General features: G+C 39.4%; 1 protein-coding gene and 1 pseudogene across 1 annotated transcript in view; one reads left to right on the forward strand and one right to left on the reverse strand.

The window, feature by feature from the left end:
* Positions 1-23,054, reverse strand: part of LOC145415652 (glutamate receptor 1-like) — a 1,336,600-nt gene that overhangs the window by 337,860 nt on the left and 975,686 nt on the right. The window contains exon 8 of the mRNA XM_080284869.1: positions 5,687-5,794. Within this exon, the coding sequence (XP_080140995.1) occupies positions 5,687-5,794 (108 nt within the window). The remainder of the gene's footprint in view (positions 1-5,686; positions 5,795-23,054) is intronic.
* Positions 14,456-15,266, forward strand: LOC145415608 (SCAN domain-containing protein 3-like; annotated as a pseudogene).

The raw sequence follows: 23,054 nt of genomic DNA on the forward strand, positions 1-23,054 counted from the left end.
TAGAAAATTCTGCTACTGAATGTGCATCTTAATGCTTTTCCTGAATGAATTTTCCAGAAACACATATTAATACGAGAGCACATATTGATGACAGATCTTTTCTATATGCTTCAGCAAGGAAAAGGAAAGCTACATCACGTCATGATTATAATGATTCACCAAGAGTATGACTACATGGTCGCATTTCCATTATATTCAGTCAGGGTTTTCTCTGTATCTTGCATCTTATGTAACTTTAGCAAACAAATAAAAAAAGCAGATACTGAAGATATCTGGAAACATTTAAAGTTTCTGTTAAAAGTCAAAGTGTTACTGGAAAGGTAATGTCTATCTTTTCTTGATCATTGTGAAGAGGGTGGTGCAATTTATATGGTAATCTTTGTTGAGGTTTTTTATATAGTGACTGCCTTTTTGAAGCTAATTCTAGATAGGTGACACATTCATTACGATAGTTCTGAGTAGTAAAAATACTTATTTTCAGTTGCTGGTGCACAAATCAAGAAAATCATTTGCTCCCAGTCAAATAAAGTAGAATACTTTTAAGTATTGGTTGGTGAAATCAAAATTAATCCAAGAAATGAGGAGAAGGCATTTCATTTTAGGTACTTCGGTGAAGTCATGGTGAAGGAAAGTGCCAATGGAATATATCACGTGGAAAAGGTAATGCTGCCAGTGAAGCTGATATTTATAAGGAGATTGAACAGGCCGGCCTGATAGTGTTAAATTTTATGGGTCTGTGGTAAAATATATGGTAGAATACTCATAGATAGGGTTAGGCATATGACAGAGGAGCTAGTTGGAGAAGAACAAGGGGGATTTAGGAAGGGAAAAGGGTGTGTAGATCAGATATTTGTTCTAAGATGTTTAGTGGAGAAGTATCTAGAGAAGGGAAAGAAAGTGTATGCTGCCTTCATGGACTTGGAGAAAGCTTATGACAGAATTGATAGGCAAGGTATGTGGAAGGTATTAAGAATATATGGAGTGGAGGGGAAATTGTTGAATGCTGTGAAGAGTATGTACGAGGGAGCTAGGGCTACGGTGCGAGTGGATGGTGAGCTGAGTGAGTTCTTTGATCTCAATGTGGGACTGAAACAGGGGTGTGTGATGTCTCCATGGCTGTTTAATATATATATGGATGGGGTTGTAAAGGAGGTGCAAGGTAGGGCAGTGGATGTGGGGGTGGCCCTAATGAATGAGGGTGAGATCTGGAAGCTTCCGGTGTTGCTGTTTGCTGATGATACAGTATTGTTGAGTGAAGATGTATGGGAGTTGCAAGGTTTGGTGAATGAATTTGGGACAGTGTGTAGGAGGAGGAAGCTGAAAGTGAATGTAAACAAAAGTAAAGTTATGGTGTTTGAGAGGAATGAAGTCACAGAGTGTGCAGTGAGGTTGGATGGTGAGGATATGGAGAATGTGAGTGCATTCAAGTACTTGGGTAGTGTGATGAGTAAGGATGGAACTTTGGGGGATGAAGTACGTGAAAGGGTACAGCAGGGAAGAAAGGTTGTTGGTACACTGAAAGCAGTGATGAGAAATAGGGAGGTGAGTATGGAAGTTAAGAAGTCACTGCATGATGGTATTGTGATCCCTACCCTGACGTATGGAAGCGAGGCGTGGACCTTGCAAGAGGGGAACAAGTCAAGAGTGAGAGCAGTGGAAATGAGTTACTTGAGAGGAGCATGTGGAGTGACGTGGAGGGACAGGTTGACGAATGAAGAAGTGAAGGAACGTTGTGGGGTAGATGTGGATGTGGTTGAAAAGATTAGGAGAAATACACTGAGGTGGTTTGGACATGTGGAGAGAATGGAGAATGAAAGACTGACTAAGCGGGTGTATGTAGGTGAGGTGGAGGGAGGGAGAGGGAGGGGTTGACCGAGGATGAGGTGGAGGGATGGAGTTGAGAGGTATATGAGGGAAGGGGGGGTGATTTGGGGGGAGGGGAGTCAAATGGTGGGTGACAGAGTGACTTGGAGGCGTTTTGTCTGCGGCCACCCTTTGCGGGATTAGGGCATCGGGCTATAGATAGATAGATAGATAGTGTTATAATCACGACAGTGTTATGAATGGTTGCTTTAGTTGGGTTCAAGCAATGCTAAGGGGAAAAATCATGCAGTTTTCATACAGTATACTGCCATGCACACCAGCTAAATGCAGTAGTAGGTAATGACAAATAGAATATTAGTAAGTTTTTTATATTATTATTAACAATATTCTTTACAATTTCCATTTAGCCTCACCTTCTGAAATTAATTCAAGACAGAAAAGTAGGACCGAAATTACCAAGCTAAAATATCTTTAAAGCTCAAGATTTTTCTTGTAGGAATTAGTCAAGGGAAGTACGAAATTGAGAGCAGAATCCTGTTCTTCCTCGTAAGATGAAAATACGAAGAAATTATTTTGGCATTGGAATAGATTCTTTCAGAGCCTCATTATTGCTTCAAACAAAACATATCCTATCTACAAGCAAGAGCTATTATGACTTTACTGTAGTTCCAGTGACTTCTTAGGTATGAGAAATTTCCTGCCATTTTACACTATTGACATTGAGACAAACGACTACCTTCTCCATTCGTAAATTCCCACAACAAAAAGATAAATTTTGTACAAGACCAAGAAGCTAAAGAACTGGTATGTGGTATGCTCAGTGAGATGTAGTAGCAAGGCAAGACACCTTTGATAGCTGCACCCACTCCTAGAATATTGTAAGGGGAAAAATATTATTATTTTCAGTTACCGAGGAGGTGGTAGGACAAAGCCGAGGGGTCCAGTTGGAGGTATGCTACTGTGCGAAATTTCGTTTCCAATATTAAAATTAAGGCGTTATCCTTATTGGACAGCTGGCCATCGGAGGTTCCATTTCTCCCCTTCCCCCCTCCCCCCATGGCCAGCATGAATGTCTGCCATTATGTATTATTTTATGTTCCTAGGTTAATGCAATAATTCAACATCAAGATTTTGTCCATGACCAATGAGGTCGGCCTCCACCCCACCCCCTCCGATAGGAGGTAGCCTTTGTGGGTCTGTTACAAGTGATTAAATAATTTCTTATAAACTTGATTGATGTTAGTATACATTAGTGTATGTATATTTGTTTACAGCCATGTGTGGGTGTAACCACTGGTGTCTATGTGACCTAAATGTGCGATGTCAGGTGGCGTCAGGCCTGGATTTCTGCTGATAGAGGTCTGGGAGGTGAGATGTGAGGAGAGCCCTGCCAGTCGAGGGCAGTTCAAAGGCAGTGCTCAAACTGTTCATATCTGTATCCGTCTAGTCAAGAATAAAAAACAGAAAATGCAAGGGATATTGTCTACTACCTTCCTAAGTTAAGAGGGGTATAGACATGGCCCCAGTAAAGATCTACTGCCGGGAAAAATGTCATGGTTTTAGGCAAAAAAAATAAAAGTATCGTCTTCCATGGCCCTCTTCCCCGCTAGTGGGAGTTGATCACTGGGGATCCCGCTCAGCCTAAAACGTGGCCGGGATGAATGCCCGCCACTGTTTAAAACTTCGTCTTCCTAGGTTAAAAACTATGGCTGGGCATCATGGCTTTGCCAGAACCCCTAGAGGCCATCCCCCCCCCCCCTTAGGGAAGACCGTTGTTGATTCCACCCTTCATGAACCGTGGCCGGGGTGAACATCTGTAACCATAAAATTTCATGTTCTTTGGTTACAAACTATGGTCATACATAAAGACTTTGCCGAGGCTACCGGGGGTTCACTCCGCTGTGTGGGACAGCCCTCGGAGGTTCCACCATGCTTATTACCTGGTGCGAGTAAAACTCTATCTCTTCAAAAATTCGTGTCATTAGGTGAAAAACAGGCCATGCCTAACAGTTCAGGGTGGGACACCTTGGGGCTGCTACGCCCGTGGGGGGCGGCCCTCTAGGGACCCATTAGACCTCAAACCTGGCCCAGTGGGCGGTCTACTGGTGTGCACAATATCGATATCCTAACAATCGTTTCTCAATGCCTGGGCCCCATTTGTCAAGAAAGCAAAGTAATTCAGCGAGTTCATCAGTGAGTGGGTGAGAAAGTGACACAATTAGGGTAGTTCTACATTTGGCAAAAAATAATTATCACTGTTATTACCCTTTCAGGAGCTAATTAGCAACAATCTCTCTTTTTCCAGGTCTGAGTTTGGTGAAAACGTATTTCAGACCCTCAAAGAGAAATGACTTAAGTTATTTACCTCTGATGGCTTCGGAAAAAAATAAACTGGTAAAGAATTGAATTTCGATAATTTGTCATAGTTATGCAAAGAAGTCACGAAAGTTGCCTATGGTGCAGTCGATCATATACATTTGAATGCAAGAATGTCAAAAACAGTGACTTGTGATGCAATGCTTCTTGCATAAGCAACATTCCCAAACATTAGGTCAATACCAACAGAATAACTTAAGTTTTATGCATTGTATAAGTCTAGGGTTTACCTGTTAATTATTATTACTTTGCAAGAATCTTCTTTAATATTCATAATTTAATAGTAAATACTGTACTGATCCATGGCAAGTTTCGAAACATGGAAACATCATGTAAAACAAAAATCTAAGGAAATCATTAGAATCAAGTGACATTCATGAGATTGCTCCGGAAAATTTAAGTAGACGCTCCAGACCTCCATAATATAAGTTTCCCAATCAGCACCAGAACAAATCACTATTTTTATTCAAAATTTATTTACGGAAAGAAAATGCCTGACCTCCTGAAGGAATTAAAAATTACTGTTTATCACTATTCTCTCTGTATGATGGAATTTCAGTATCTGGTGCTATATTCTGGGATGCATCAGACGATTTCAGTCAGCTGAAGCAACTTGGTCCTGAAGGGGTTGAGATGTTGCGGTATGTAACTGTTACTATATTATAATGATATACTGTACATATTCTAGCGACTGGTGTAATATCAAGGAATAGTATGGAGCTTATCTAAGCCACAACTCTTATAGAAAATTATGCAGTCTGTTATATAGTCGTATCTATCGGTACGTAGCATTTTAGTATTTTCTAAAATAACAAGTGACCTCTGATGAGTATTTTTCTTAACAATAATGTGAATAACTCGTTGACGTGTCCATAACTTTTTTCCTTGACTTGATTCCCGTATAAAGTGACTTTCACTATATAATACTGACACCGTTAATAACACCGATCGATCATTCATTAACTGCAGTATATTAACATCCAATCCGCCATTACTGATGTCACCAACAATGAAACTACACTCTATATACTTACAAAGGGATAACAAAATTATGGTATGTTTACTCTCGTGGAGGGCTGCATCTGATATTGAGCATGATTAATTTGTGTAAATCTTTTATGAAAGCTAACATTTTACAGTACAACAGAGGAAATGCGACGAAAATAGTGTGAAGTCTGCCGCACCCTCCACCCTGGTGTAATGAAAGTATAACAACACACTTAATGGGGAGGTAGGGCCCCCAGATACTCACCTTACGTCTCTCTTCAAAGGGATTATGAAATGACAACCTACCAGTCATTCTTCGATATCTCATTGTTTATCATTATGAAGTGGACCAATATTTATGTCCATGATCATACACAAAATAAACATAAAAATCTGAACAGAGAAGAAATACACTTGCAGCCAGTTGTATGACATATTAATAAAAACTAAATTACATGTTGAGTGAGAGAGATAAAAGAGATCTGAATGTACCACTTACTTTGACGGTCTCGCTGTTGAATGTCATTTCCACCACGTCCAATGTGTACAGCTTCCTTTTGCCCTCATCTGAGAAGCTTATGTTGCCTGTCAGGCCCTCCATCTCAACCTGCAATAAGCCAACAGATGATAAAGCAAATGTATATACAGTAGCTACATGTCAATATCAGTAACACTTTAGCAACACTTCAGTGAGCCCAGCACTAGGATAGCGTAAGTAAAACACAACTCATCCTTGTGATACTCTAATTATTTTTTCATCTCCATCTGCAACACAACACTTAGCAGCAACACATACAGTACATGGCATAATCTTTTACCCTTTAGTCTGATGACAATATTTGTACTGTATTATGTTCACGCTTCCTGCAGGCAGTTTCACTGAACTGTTGCATTAAATCTAAAAAGGAAGGAGTTACTTGTAAACCCTCCAGTTAGAAAAGTGTTTGCCAAGTTTAATATAATGGTCTGGAAGTAGCTGGAATTTAAAATATAGAATTCATCTGAGCCGCTAGTGGCATTCTTAGAATGTGTGAGCAACAATTTATAGGTAGAATTAATAAACCCGGAATACAGAACATTATCTAATATCATCATCAACCTCTTAATTACTGTGACCATTTTCATCAGGATTACAATGTTATTATTATCATTGTCGACGTCTTTTCATAGACATCATCACCAAATTAGTCATCCTCCTCCTCATCATCAAACAAATCCTACTGCATGACGATAATTATTAAATGGTTCTGAAAGATCTCAAGAAGGTAATAATAATATACTATACTAAAGAGATAAAAGTATGGTAATGTTCAGTTAATGAGTCAAACCTGCACCGACTCACTTCTTCCATCATATTATTTATTAAATTATTTTTTTCATTTCGCTTATGCTCTCTTCAGGCGCTTTTATTCAGCTTTGAAGAGATACAACGACGATGAGGATTTAGTATAGATATTTACCAAAGATTATCCAAAGTTGAATGAAAAAGTCTCCTAATACCATTAATAAAAGACAAATGTCATCGAACTCAAGGTTTTCAGTACCTGCAATGGAATGACACCTTTCATTTTAATTTCGTGAGACGATTTTAATGTAGGAGAAGCCTCTCGTATCGAAGGGAAAGATTAGACCCTGCTTAACCCTCCCATACTTCGAAAAGACTGTCTTATACAGAATAGAAATAACTGATAGTATCAAGAACAAGAGGGAGCCCTCAGACAGTGCAATATCCGCAACTTATAACTGGTCTATAGGCACCATTATTGACTTTGCCCTGTAACCTTGGCTTTCGTCAGATTACTCTTACAACCGAATTACTTCTTTTTTGTCTAACTCTTAACCATTCCACCAAATTTAGTTCAAATTAGATCAGATCTTTTTTTAATTAACTATATCAAGTGACCTTAAGCTTTGACCTTTCCCTGTGACCTTGGTTTCTGATTGACTGTTCTCTTAATCGAATCTTTTTATCCTTGTTTTAACCTGAATCCTCGTCCCCCCCCAAGAAAAAAGAAAGATATCATCAGAAAAAACTTGTTAACATTATCCTCTGATATTAACCTCTGACCTAATAATTGGTCATCTTTTAGAGTGATCCTCAACTTCTCTGCCAAGTTTGATACAAATCAGATCAAAATCATTTTACTTATTTTCTTCACATACAAACACTATCTATCACTGTCTATTGCCAGACGCTTTCGTCCTGTAAGGGGTGGCCACAAACAAATCGCCTCCATGTCGCCCTGGTTCCCGCCATTCCACTGCCCTCCCCCCAGCTCACACTCCCCTCTCTCACAAACCGCTCCACCCCATCCCTCCATCTCATCCTCGTCCTACCCCTTCCTCTGCTCCTCCCCCCCCCCTCCATCTCATTCACATACACTCTTCTCGTCAGTCTCTCGCTCTCCATCCTCTCCACATGTCCAAACCACCTGGTTGTATCCTAGCGCTTTCTATCACATCCACACCCAAACCACAACGCTCCTTCACTTCCTCATTTGTCAGTCCATCTCTCCATGTAACTCCACATGCTCCTCTCAAATAAATCAGTTCCACTACTTTCACTCTTGACTTATGTCCCTCCAACAAGGTCCAAGATTCACTTCCATACGTCAGAGTTGGTATCACAATACTATCATGCAGCAACTTTTTTACTTCCATGATCACTTCCCTATTTCTTATCGATGCTTTCAAAGAGGCAATAACCTCTCTTCCCTGTTATACCCTTTCAAGCACCTCATCCTCCAAACTTCCATCCTTACTCATCACACTACCCAGGTATTAAATGCATTCACATTTTCCATTTCCTCATCATCCAACCTCACTCTACACATTCAGTGACTTAATTTCTCTTGACGACCATAACTTTATTCTTCTCTACATTCACCTTTAGATTCCGTTTCTTCCACACTCTCCCAAACTCATTCACCAAGCCTTGCAGTTGCCCTTCGTGTTCACGTTAGGATACGGTAACATCAGCAAACAGCAGTACAGGAAGTCTACAAATCCTGCCCTCTCTCGATCGGGCCGCTCCAACATCCACTGCTCTACATGTATCTCTTTTATAACCCCATCCAAATACGGACTGAACAACCCTGCAGACATGACACATCCTTGTTTCAGTCCAACATTCAAAGAGAAAGTTTCACTTAGTTCACTATGCATAAGCACTGCAGCCTTAGCCCCCTCATGCTTACTTTTCACGGCATTCAACAACTTCCCATTTACTCCATATATTCTTAGTATTTTCCACATCCCATGTCTATCCACTCATTATGCTTTCTCCAAATCCATAGTGGCCGCATACAACTCCTTTTTCTTCTCTAGAAACTTTTCCACTAAAGATCTAAGGATGAATATCAGATCTACACAACCTCTTCCTTTCCTAAAACCCACTTGTTCTTCACTAAATCCTCTGTTATTTCCCTAACTCTGTCAATAAGTATCCTACCATATACTTTCCCCATTACACTCAGAAGACAAATGCCCCCATGCTTACCACACACTTATTATTCCCTCTTTTCCTTTGTACAGGGTAATAATTATGCCTGACTACCAATCCTCTGGGAGCCTAGACAGTATTATTTGAAACTGATAACATTAAGTTTCTCTGCACTGTTCTTTCCCAAAACAAGCTTGACCATGGTCTTGATATCAGGTAAAATTAATTCCTCTCCAATGGATGAGGTCTACTACTGTGCAAAAATTCTTTATTTTGTGTAAATGTCACTGGAAATGCCTGTGAGAGCAGCCCCTTCAGGATGGCTGTCGTGACTTGGGTGGCAGCTGAAAACTGGTTCAGGTTTAGGTGTAACACTATGAAATTTTGTTTTCCTAAGTCTCTCTCTCTCTCTCTCTCTCTCTCTCTCTCTCTCTCTCTCAGCACCATCGACAGCAGCTGCCCACTACCTCTCTATATTGCACCATTGCGTTCATCAACTGGCGACTGTCTGGCAAAGCACGCGGTTTAATATAAGGGATATCAGTAAAAGAACCGTCAGATGCAGGAATTTTTTCAAATACGTCAAATGTCCCCCCCCCCCCCCGCTTTAAAAAAGCTAAATATATACAAGTATACAAATAGTAAAAATCACAACCAGACAGTAAAAGTCACATCACTCTGATCAATGCTGTCTCCCTCAAGCAACCCACCAGATTATCAGACATAATAATATCTCCATCACCTAAGATGGTGGAAAGAGTGAAAGGGACGTCTACTGCGCCTCAGTGATTCATAATTAAAGTGATACACGATCACGAACAATTTGCCAACAGCGCAGGATGATATGACCGATAGATAACACTACATCACAGATGTCACAGAGAGGTCAAAATCGTCTCTCAGTGGATGGTATCATAAAGATTTTTTTTTAAAATGGGCTATCGATCATCGCGCGGAAGGCCCTGGTCATTAAATCATATTACTGTAGTGTTGATTATTTTATTGTTTTTCATTATTATTACTTTTTTATATTGAGTTTATTTAAAAATAATTTTAAAAAATAATAATAAAATACATAATGTATATCCTAACACAGATAAACCTACCAAAAAAAAAAAAAAAATCGCTAACCTGCACTAACGCCAAAAGATACAAATAGCTAAACCTAAATAAATATTCATACTCTTTAAATATGTGGATAAAATATCCTAGGCCAACAGAACCCCATCGACTGCAAATGTGTAATGCCTCGTTACATTACACACCTGTACTTGCCATCTGGTAACTGTAAGGCGAGTTACATACATTAAAGCAGAGGATATCAGTATATGTAAGAGAGCCAACTGAGTTAGGAACTATTCCATGTGTCAACTGTTGGCCCTAAAAGGGAAACTTAAACAGATGCAAAACATCTGCAAATGTTCAAAAAAGGATATGCCTCGCCCAGCAGAACACCATCGACTTCAAGTGCCCAACACCTCTCAGTATAGCATGTTTGAACTCATCAACTGGCAACTGTCAGGCGAGGCCCGTGGTTTTATAAAGGCGTCATCAATACAGTATAAGAAACAGAACCGTCAGAAACAGGAACAATTCCAAATACGTCAGCTATCAACCCTAATTAATGCCTGTCGGCAATCCAGCGTCACCAACGAGCCCTATGCTTTGCATGAAAAGGAGAAGCCTTAGCTGCGTGTAATATGGGATGAGCTAAATTTTGGACTTTTGTATGTATGATCTTCCCAGAACATTGGCGATCTTTTAGATGAATCCCTAATCTGCTTTCTTATAGTTACAATTTGGAGGTGGAGCATCCGAAACAATGTTGCATGAATAAGAAAGACAAATGAGTAAATGATCACTTCCCAAGGAGTAGTCATAAGAGTCCCATGATAAATCTTGATGTGTACCTAGGATGGCCAGAGATAACTCAATTACCGAAAAGTTACCGGTACGATCATCAACACAAGTCACTCTACCATCATTCAGATGACAGAGGTTGGACTGCAGTATTAGGTAGGTTTCTTGCTCCCCACAACCATTGATTCCCAAGCTACCTCATTTTTGGTGATGTGTGTTAAAATTGTCCAAAACTAAATTATTTCGAGGGAGGTGTTCAGAAAACGAATTAAAAGCATCGCTATCAATGGGGCCATGCGGAGAGAGCAAATAGACAGATGAGTGTTATGAACTTTGAATCTGCACGCAATTGCTTCCATTGTAAAACTGAACCACTTCTGTTTGTGAGCGTCGTTTTTGTGTGTATATGGCAACCTAGTGACTGCCATATCTTTCACATGAGTGGTAGTGTTTGAGCTGTGGAGAATCAGGGTGATCCAACAAGTGTGTCTTCTGTAAAATAATGTCTGGCCTTCGTATAGACTGCAAGATTATTGAATAATTTATTCCCAAGAATCCTACAGTTCCACTGTAACGCAGTGGATGTGACGGTTAAAACTGACGAGGCGGGCCAGAATGTTTTTTTTTTTTTTTTCTAATGTCATATGCCATCAGGTGAGAAAATGCCGAGGGACCTATGTCAGTCTCTGCTGATGGAACCCTTCATATTATTAATAACCAGTCTCCCAGACTCCCTCCGAGGAAGAGCTAACTCTTCTCTCCCTCGCTGGAGCAGGAACAGGAAGAACATGAGGGTGTTACATTGAAAAGGTTGTCAGATTGATCTTATTAGGCTTGTCAGACTTGAGTTTAGCAGGCTTTATTGACTGAGATGCAGCAGCAGCCTGAGAATATGATTTGCAGCAGATGAGGGAGTGGAAGGTGTGTGCAAGATTATTCACAGAAGAAATCTGTGCAGCAAGTGAGGTGATGTATGAGGTGAAGGGACGACGACAGGAGTGCAAGAAACGGCGTGGTGGAATGTAGAGGTGAGACAAACTGTGGTCAAAAGAAGAAAGCATATAGTGAGTGGATAGGAAGCAAAGACATGGAGGAAGTTGAGAGATGGAAGAGAGAGTTAAATGTAGAGAGGAAGAGAGAAGTGAAAAGATTAGTAAGAGAGAGCAAGAAGACAGTGGACGAGGAATCTGAAGGGAAAATGTAAAGAATGTAAGAGAATGATCAGGAAAGACGTAAAAAGAGTTAGACAGGGTGATAAAGAAGTGAAAAATAAAAATGGCAGATTGCTAGTGGGAAGTGAAGAAAAAGTGAGCAGATGGAGAGTACACTTTAAGAAATGTTAAACATAGAGAATGAAAGTATTGCGAGTATAAGTGGCTGGGGAATGGCTGGAAGAAGGAGGGTGGTGAGAAGGGAGGCAGAGATCAGTAAGATGGAGTAGTGGAAGCAGTGAAGAAAGCCAACTGGGGAAAGCTCCAGGAATTGATGGAGAGTGTCGTGAAATGATGAAGCATGTGGGAGAGATATTAGTAGAACGGATATGGAAGATGTGCTGATCAAGTGATACATGAAATAAAGCAGTCTGCATTATTTAGTATTCATCTGGATGAATCTACTAATGTCAACTCCTGCTCACAGCTCAAATTGTTTGTCAGGTATATATTCACAACGGAGACCTGAAAGAGGAGTTCTTGTTCTGTGCTTTTCTTGATCACTCAGTTTTATCAGAAATAAGAAACTATTAACACCAACAATAGGACCACTACTATCAGCCGATGGTGAGCACACAAATGAAGAGAGATGGCTAAAATTCTTAATACTTTCTTACGTCGGTATATACAAGAGAAAGTCCATGCTCGATCCAGACATTATCCTCTGCATGTGTAGATGAAGACCACCCACCCAAAGAAATTATTATCAGTGAGAGAGATGTATTTCTTGTGCTAAATGAACTAAAGATAAATAAAACACCAGGGTTAGATGGAATATTTCCAAGAGTCATAAAGGAGACATAAGATGAAATATTGAAATCCTTAACGCATACGTTCAATATATCTCTCAGAAGCAGTACAGTACCAAGCGGCTAGAAATTAGCACATGTAACTTCGATATTCAAAAAGGGAGACAAACTTCAACCCAGCAATTACCGACCAATAAGCTTGACATCAGTTGTTTGCAAGTTACTAGAAACCATAATTAGAGATAAACTGGGCAAGCATATAGAACATAACAATCTCATCAAAGACTCTCAGCACGGATTCCGACATAAGTGTTCATGTCTTACTTACCTGATTGATGTTTTCAATGATATTATGAACTTTTACAACAGCACTAAATCAGCCGATACCATTTACCTTGATTTCAAAAAAGCTTTTGATAAAGTTCCACATATCCAACTTTTAGAGAAATTGCGCGTCTGTCGTGTCGGTAGCAGTGTACTAAGATGGACTGAAAGATGGCTTACGAATCGTAAACAAAGAATTTGCTGATGATACGAAGACTAGTGATAGAGCAGATACCTCAGAACAAAGAATACTGAATCAAGTGGATCTTAATAAAGTGCTTAATTGGGAGGAAAAATGGCAAATTGATTATAACATCGATAAATGTAAAGTTCAAAAAATTGGCAGTAAAAATGAAAAATTTACTTATACAATGAATCATTCTCAACTCATGAACGCAAAGCATGAAAAGAATCTAAGAATAATTGTTGCAGATGACCTGAAGCCAAGTAAACAGTGCACAGAAGCTATTAAGAAAGCTAACAAACTGTTTGGATTTATAGGTATATCATTTGAGTTCAAATCTGAAAATGTAATTCTTAACCAGTACCATTCCTTAGTGCGTCCACATCTAGAGTACTGCGTGCAGTTCTGGACACCGTATTGCAGGAAAGATTTAGAGAAATTAGTCAGAGTGCGGCAACGTGTAACAAAAACGATACCCAGACTGGGGAACAAATTATACAAGGAGCGATTAAATGAGCTAAAGTTATCTGACTTATGAAAGCGTAGACTACGAGGGGATCTGTTTCAAATATTCAAGATTATTAAAAGAATTGATAATTTGGATGCTGACAAGTACTTTGCAATTGATTGTTCGAACTACTGTATACCGGAGGTAATGGTTATAAGATTACTGGGACGCATTTCCAGTCTAATGAAGCCAAACATTTTTTTTTTTAACAAGGTTGTTAACATTTGGAATAAACTGCCCAGGGATGTCTTTCATTGCAGTATAGTGATGACTTTCAAAAATCGCGTGGATAAGTATGTCGCTTCAAACCCTCAGCTAAACTCCTTCATGACTGAATAATAACGTAAAATGTTATTCTCTGTTTCAGATCGTGATGAAACTATACAGTAGATAGGGAATACTAAGCAGTTAATGATAACTGTAGCTTTTGATGCTTGTAGTGTATAGATATAGTAGGACAGAATATAGTTTACCACTTTTCAGTCTTTTCTATGAAAATCCATGTTAGCATTTCCATGCTGCATGGTGGTCCTTCTCACTTTCTTCCCCTATCAGCTTCGACTGGAGGGTTTGGTGGGTTGGGGAGAGCCTTCTTTCTTTACTATCCATATCATAGTGATAGTCTTCTCTGTAACAAGCAGCCTCGAAAGGACCATTAGGTCTGTTGCTTTTTGCTTTCCTTTGTATACCTTTGATGTGATGGAGAAACTTTCTGAATTCTTTGAAACTGAAGGTCTTGCTTGGCACACTCTTTGGGATATACACTGACAGAGCCCCAGCTGTGCTGCGTTGTCATTTCGGCTTTGTTATTCGTGTTCAACAAAGAGCTCCAAATGTCATTCCTAATCATGCATGATTCATAGGGAAACCCATGCATCTAAAACACTACCATCATCTCTCCTGGATATTCTAAATACCATCGTTAAGACAGCGAACTTTGTGAAGGGGAGTGCTCTTAACACACGCCTTTTTAAGAAAATCTGTCAAGATATGGACTTTCAACATGAAACACTCCTCTTCCATTCTGCAGTTCATTTGTTATCTATAGGCAATGTAGTCCAGCGTATGTTTCATCTCAGAGAAGACGTCAAAATAGAAAAAAAAAAGTGGATTTACTATTAACATGGTCAGAGGATGGCTGGGAATTACTGTTAGCCTACCTTGTGGATGTATTCAGGCAACGGAATACTTTAAACCAGGAGCTACAAGGAAAGGGAAGTTTGATGATGGACTTTCTGGATATAATAATTGCTTCCTTTGTGAGCTAGGAAACTGGAGGTGCAAAATTGGCCTGGGCAACTTTGCAATGCTGGAAACAGTGTCTAAAGTTACCAAGAAATGTGACATTGCTACATTGCGTTTGACTGGCGATCATCTTGAGGCCTTGCAAGAAGAATTTCAGGAGTATTTTCCGGAAATCAAGAATGAAACTTCTCACATAATGAGGGATCCATTTGCTGCTCCATTGACTACCACACCTGATGACAATGATGACACCCAGATAGAACTTCTGAAACTTCAGGAGGATACAGGGGCCAAAATGAAGTTTGAAGCTGCATCACTCACTAAATTTTGGTCATCTGTGCCGGCAAGCTACCCTAACTTATGTGATACAGCATTCCGCCATCTAACATTTGCATCTGCCTATTCTTGTGAAGCTGCTTTTTCTCATCTAATCCAGATCAAAACAAAATATCGCAACAGACTTAATGTGGAACATGACATAAAGTGCGCACTGCGTATGCCGGAACGAAGAATCAAGAAGCTGGTTGATGATATTCAGCATCACCCATATTACTGAGTAGGGGGAATAGGGAAAAAGAGAAAAATGCTGCAACTGGTATGTAAATTAGTACAAGATCTGTAATAAATCTTCAGATATCTCATTTAATATTTTTTTTCTCTCCAAAGAAACTACATTATTATAAATAACTCAGTGATCTGCATCCTACATACTCAAAGTGATATTCAGATACACCGTTCCTTATTACATAATACACAATTACAGAAATATATTGTTTGCTGCCGACAGTGTTTTGGGGATTAGTAGGGTAGTGGGCCGTTATGGAGGAAACTATATGGAATGGGAATACTGACGGGAATATGTTTGGGAACCACTGCTCTAGTATATCAAGACTAGCGTAAAACAAGGGTTAACGTTCTCATGGTGGTGACAACTCGTATTCCCCTCCAGCTAACGCCAGACAACTCTGTACAGCTGTGGGAGCCTGTGAGTGTGAGACTGTCATCATTAACTCATTCATGGTCGTAGTAACTCTCGCATATACAGCTAGACAATTTTATTTTGCTAAGAGTGTGTCACAGGAACCTGAGTAATAAGAAAAGGGGAAAACAGCAAATTTTAGAATTATATTCAAAATGCTCTTTGAAAAATGAGGCACACATACACTCTCTGAAATAAAGGAAATGGGAGAGCTGAAATTCGGAGAATTAACATCAAACTGACCAGCAGAAATATGCCGTACCTTAAAATCGTTAACTCTCCCATCATCACAATATGTATAATTTATCCCAGCTAAAGACAGACGATTATATTCAGCCGAATGTGAGTCATAAGTGAGTGAGGGCGTCATTACTGTTACATCTGTCTCTCAATATCAGATCAACTTTAGCTAATGACAGATGTTATCTTCAGTTTAGTGAAACGCAAGACCTCAATGTTAACAATGTCACTTTCAAATCTGTTATGACTAGGACACACATAGCTTTATTCCAGCTAATTGAAGTAAGACGGTTTGAGTCACCTGACACTGAATCATAAAAGCCACTGTAAAGACTGCGAAAGTCAACACAACGCATCCTGGATAACATACTGAAATACTGCATAGTATTTCACCACTATGATCGTCATCATCGCTATTACTATAACTTACATCGTCATCCCCATGACCATTGCCACCACCACCACCAGTATATATACTAATGTTTTAACCTAATTTCACACATATAATAACTAGTTGCCATGATACACACCTTAGAAGATATAACTTTCCACACTAAAACTACGATACAAACTCACCTCAACATCCAGAGAGGAGGATCTATAGGAATATCATCGATACATCACCATCACCTCATTTCGTATGACAAATTCCTCTTATAAACACACACACACACACACACACACACACACACACACACACACACATATATATATATATATATATATATATATATATATATATATATATATATATATATATATATATATATATATATATATAATTTCCTGTGGCACCCCACGGGATGCATAAGGCCTCGATGAACTCTCTCCACCAATATTTGTCTCTTGCCATCTCCTTCAGGTCCCACCAACACTCCTCTCCTGCTTCTCTTTTCATTGTCTTCAACCAGGTTTCCCTCGAGCTACGTCTACCTCTTCTTCCTCTAGCAGTCCACTCTGGCACATCCTGTATTAAAATGCCTTCTTTTCTGTATATGTGCCCCAGCCACTTCCAGCGAGACGGTTTCACATATTCATTAACTGGTTCCACTCTCGTAATATCCCTTACTCTTTCATTCGTAATTCTGTGTTGCCACTTTACCCCAAGGATCCTTCTCAGTATTTTATTCTCAGATCCTAATACTTTCTGGTCTGTTGCAATTGTACTGTACCATGACTCATGCCCATAAATTAAAATTGGTCTAACAATGGACTTGTAAATTTTCACTTTATTATGTACCGAAAGCGTATTATTATTCCAAACAGATTTCAACATTCCAACAACTCGCCAAGACTGTCTAATCCTCTCCTGAATATGATTGTTTAATGATGATACAATCGTTCCCAGATATTTAAAGTTTTCTACATTCTTCACCACATTATTCCCAATTACACAATCGATTTGGTTCTCCACGTTCATATTAATAATTTCAGTCTTTCCACAATTTATTACCAATACCACTTTTTCTCCTTCCTCCACCAGACAATGATGCACCCTCTGCATCTCGTAAATACTTCCGCAAATCATTCAACAAATTTGGGAAAAGACTTGTGAAACTACAGGTGTCAAAGTTATCCCTCTCCAATTGCCACACACACTTTAATCTCCCTTTTTTGGTATTTTTATAATCACTCCGTTTTTCCACTCTTCTGGAACTCCACCATTACCCAAAGCCACATTAAAAAGTTTCAAAAGCGCTATCATCAACTCATCATTTAATTTTCCACCTTAAGCATATATATATATATATATATATATATATATATATATATATATATATATATATATGCAGAGACTTTACTTCACCGTGAAGATATGTATGCAAACTAACCACTGGAGAAATGAAAGGAGCGACAGTGAGTACTTTCGTATATTACATCTTCAGACAGCGTGATACAGAAACGTAAAGGGTAGAGGTCTTTTATGCACACCCGCAGCAGGTAGTGGCACACAGAACAATGGATGACCTGAATATTTACCTGCGGCTTAACTTAGGGTCACCTGCAACAGGGAGTGGAACACAACAAAGGATGACCTGAATCTAAAAAATGCACGTGACAAAGGAGGAGGGAGTAGGAGGGGAGGAAAGGGGAGTGGGAGGGAGGGGGAAGGGGAGAGGGGTGAGGGAGGAGGGGATAAATACTGCTGCTTAACTTAAGACCTAGAGGATTAATGCTTGGTGTGTCCCACACAGGTGTGACTACACCACCAGGAGATGACAGGGAACAATCACGTGTTAGTCTGGGGGATACTGCTTTAAAATTAATTCAGTTAACAATTTATCAAACTTTAAATGACCATAGCTCATGTTTACATTCTTTTCATATGTGCCAGAAATTAGACAAGATTCTATTACATTTCTTTCATCTAAGCTTTTTGATCTTGCTAGAATCTTGGAGCCTGTCCAGTCAATATGGTGATCACTGGATGCTTTGTGCTGAAATAAACCACTACTCTGTTGGGCTGTCCTTACACTGTATTTATGTTGTGAGATTCTAGTTTCCAAATCTTTTCCAGATTGTCCTATGTAAAATTTGTTACAGCTTTTATACGGGATTTTGTAAACGACGCCTGAATTACTGAAAGGGCTGTTCTTGATAAGGGTTTTTTTGATGGTGTTCTCATATTTGAATACTACTTGTACATTGCGTTTCCTCAGTATGTGAACAACATCAAGAAAATTTTCATGGAAGGGGAGGACAAGGGTTCTTTGAATGTTCTGGCGATCTGGCTTATTAGTCTTCCCTTCAAGGAATCGTTTCTTGGCTGTATTGTGGCACTGAGTTAGTATGCTTTGTGGATATTTTAGCTTCTTTCCAATACTCTGAATCATTTTTAGTTCCATCGATTAAATTTACTCATGAGATGGAAATGGATAATGAATTGCCATTTTTGGATGTAAAAGTCATCAGGGACCAATATGTTTTGAAGACTAAGGTATATAGAAAACCTATAAATATTATGTCAGTTCATTACTATTCAAACCATCTTGTTAATGTAAAAAGATCTGTGTTCATATCCATGTACCTAAGAGCATATAGAATTTCAGACCCAGAATTTTTCGATGATGAACTAAAAATGATTCAGAGTATTGGAAAGAAGCTAAAATATCCACAAAGCATACTAACTCAGTGCCACAATACAGCCAAGAAACGATTCCTTGAAGGGAAGACTAATAAGCCAGATCGCCAGAACATTCAAAGAACCCTCGTCCTCCCCTTCCATGAAAATTTTCTTGATGTTGTTCACATACTGAGGAAACTCAATGTACAAGTAGTATTCAAATATGAGAACACCATAAAAAAAAAACTCATCAAGAACAGCCCTTTCAGTAATTCAGGCGTCGTTTACAAAATCCCGTGTAAAAGCTGTAAAAAAATTTACATAGGACAATCTGGAAAAGATTTGGAAACTAGAATCTCACAACATAAATACAGTGTAAGGACAGCCCAACAGAGTAGTGGTTTATTTCAACACAAAGCATCCAGTGATCACCATATTGACTGGACAGGCTCCAAGATTCTAGCAAGATCAAAAAGCTTAGATGAAAGAAATGTAATAGAATCTTGTCTAATTTCTGGCACATATGAAAAGAATGTAAACATGAGCTATGGTCATTTAAAGTTTGATAAATTGTTAACTGAATTAATTTTAAAGCAGTATCCCCCAGACTAACACGTGATTGTTCCCTGTCATCTCCTTGTGGTGTAGTCACACCTGTGTGGGACACACCAAGCATTAATCCTCTAGGTCTTAAGTTAAGCAGCAGTATTTATCCCCTCCTCCCTCACCCCTCCCCTTCCCCCTCCCTCCCACTCCCCTTTCCTCCCCTCCTACTCCCTCCTCCTTTGTCACGTGCATTTTTTAGATTCAGGTCATCCTTTGCTGTGTTCCACTCCCTGTTGCAGGTGACCCTAAGTTAAGCCGCAGGTAAATATTCAGGTCATCCATTGTTCTGTGTGCCACTACCTGCTGCAGGTGTGCATAAAAGACTTCTACCCTTTACGTTTCTGTCTCACTCTGTCTGAAGATGTAATATACGAAAGTACTCACTGTCGCTCCTTTCATTTCTCCTGTGATTAGTTTGCATATATATATATATATATATATATATATATATATATATATATATATATAAAGAACGAGGGTTCGCGCCCTGCCAGGGTAATAAACTTTGGGAGTGTTTTTCTGGCCATGTACTGCTTGGCGGACACAAGGGGTGCTGTGGTTGAACCAGTGTCGCACACTATAAAGTATGCTTGCACCCAGTCGGCTTGCGCCGGCTGATTACACTTGGTTCACAGACTACACACACATCCAAAGTCACTAGAACACTACAGTTACACTTACAAGCACTTCCCACCCTACATACAATCTCTACCAGACAGCCTAAGCCACTTGGTAGAGATACATTGGCTGTATCGTCCCCACTTCGGTTGGGATAGGCCGGTCCTGCAGTGGACACTGAAACGGCTGATGAGATAAGATGATATAGACCAGGTATATATATATATATATATATATATATATATATATATATATATATATATATATATATATATATATATATATATATATATATATATATATATATATATATATATATATATATATATATATATATATATATATATATATATATATATATATATATATATATATATACAAAAATCAAACTTTATAAGGTAATGGTTAGGAGTATCTTAATTTATGGACACGAGTCTTGGAACAGCACAGTGACTATGGAAAATAAATTCTTGGTGTTTGAAAACAAAGCACTTAGAAGAATATTAGGAGTTAAGTGGTGGGAAAGGATACCAAATATTAGAATTAGAGAAATAACGGGAGTGTAGCCGGTCGATGAATATGTTAGGACCTCATGATGGAAGTGGCTATAGTCTCACCAATCTAAAACCAAGGTTTGGGTGGAGTCCAGCCGGGGATTTCCCAGGGTACAGCGTTGCCTTGTTTCCTATACTCTGATTGGCTAGTGGCTGACCTGACACCGTTAGAGCTCGCCGCTCACATCTCGCCACCTGACCTGACATGACTTCACCCACTTCTGGGTGTGTGTGTGTGTGTGTGTGTGTGTGTGTGTGTGTGTGTGTGTGTGTGTGTGTGTGTAAAGACAAACTAATTTGTTATAAATATAATTTAAGTTATATATATAACAGAAAGTGAACAGTGGAAGCACGTGACAGAAGCTTAAATCTCCCTCCAATGGATCTGGATGTTGCCGCTCGTGAGTGTTTTAACTTATTTATTTCTATTAAGAAAATAGCGTATGTTCTACTGATTCCTTCAAATTATATTATAAACGTAATTGTTACATTACATACCCAACTTAGAACTACCGTGAAAGTCGGTAAAAGTAACCACATTTTTTTCAGCACCACTGTAAAATATGTATGCCACGTTTCTTTATTGATGTACAAGAGCCATATGCATTACAAGTTTACCTTCCTTTGATATGCTAGAATACTTACGTTTATATTGTATTAGTATGTGTGTACCTATCTGTGATGCCTATTACATATATAACAGAATCTACTCATCGCTCGTTTAGGAAGTATGGCATGGCCGCACCCAGCGCCAGACCCCACCCAAACCTTGGTTTTAGATTGGTGAGACTATAGGACATGTGTATAGGAGACAGGGAATAGTACGAGGTACACCAGGGTGGGTGGCACTTGGTAGGAAAGGTAGAGGAAGGCCAAAAGAGACGTGGGTGAGGACAATGAGACGGGAAGCTGGAGATGAGTGTTGGGGAGATCTTGAGGAGCTAGCACAAGAAAGGATGTGGTGGTGTGAGTTCATCGAGGCCCTATGCATCCCCGAGGGTGCCACAGGAAATGATTGATATATATATATATATATATATATATATATATATATATATATATATATATATATATATTATATATATATATATATATATATATATCTATATATCTATATATATATATATATATATATATATATATATATATATATATGTGTGTGTGTGTGTGTGTGTGTGTGTGTGTGTGTGTGTGTGTGTGTGTGTGTGTGTGTGTGTGTGTGTGTGTGTGTTAATGCAAGGAAGAAGGAACCAAATGTCAGAAGTGCGCAGATCGTTCCCTCCAACAATAACAAAAATAAAATGACAGAAAGCAAAATTCAAGGTACGTTCATGCTAGGGAGTTGCCTGTGCCATCAGTCGAGCAGGTCAGTACTCCCAAGGTGGATGGAAAGCTCATGACTCGGAGAGCAGGAGCTCCCGTTTCGTCAGCCCTCGGGACTAGTTCCTGACCATTCCCCTGTGCTGTACTTTTTCAGTGATTCAGTAACGCAGAGAGTACTGTAGGTCGGCTCACCAATACAAGTTTCTCTGTTAACAGCAAATATCATGCACATTACACACTACTCTTGCTATTCAAAATTTAAACCAAAATGGCGTCTAATAACCAAGACTCGAAGTCCCCGGGGGAGGGGGGGGGAACCATAAATGCCCCCACCATCCTCCCTTCTCCCGGTGACGACCCACCGTGTTGCCTGGAACCACTGTCTGATTCACTTCTTCATTTCTGCAACATTCGCGGCCTTTCCTCCTGCTTTCTCTTTGTTGAACACCTCCTCTCCTCCTCTAAACCTCACCTTCTCTTCTTAACTGAGACTCAGCTGTTTGAGGCAACTGATAGCAAACCCCACTCTGTATCTTTTTGCTTTCCGTATACACATTTCAGAGCCAAAGGAGACAGTTGCGTCTATGTACACAATAACTTATCTTGTTCTCGTGTTCACTACTCTCTGACTAAATATATATGTGTTGTTTACTTATCCCCTAATTCTACTGACCATGAAAAATTCTTCTACTATCTCAATTCTGTGATGGAACACGTCCTATCCGTTTCTTCTTCCTCTGAAATCTCCATTCTAGGAGCTTTCAGTGTTCACCACCACCTTTGGCTCTCCTTTCCTTTCACTGATCCCCCTGATAAACAAGTCTACGTCTTTTCTATCCTTAATGACCTAGAGCAGCCTGTACAGCACCTTACCCGTATTCCTGACTGCCTTGGAGAAAGTTTCAACATACTTGACCTCTTCCTTATAACTAATCCTTCTGCTTACGCTGTTAATCTTTC

The sequence above is a fragment of the Coenobita brevimanus genome, chromosome 103, assembly GCF_032717465.1.
Source record: "Coenobita brevimanus isolate Jiangsu-jjx chromosome 103, ASM3271746v2, whole genome shotgun sequence".
NCBI lineage: Eukaryota > Metazoa > Arthropoda > Malacostraca > Decapoda > Coenobitidae > Coenobita > Coenobita brevimanus.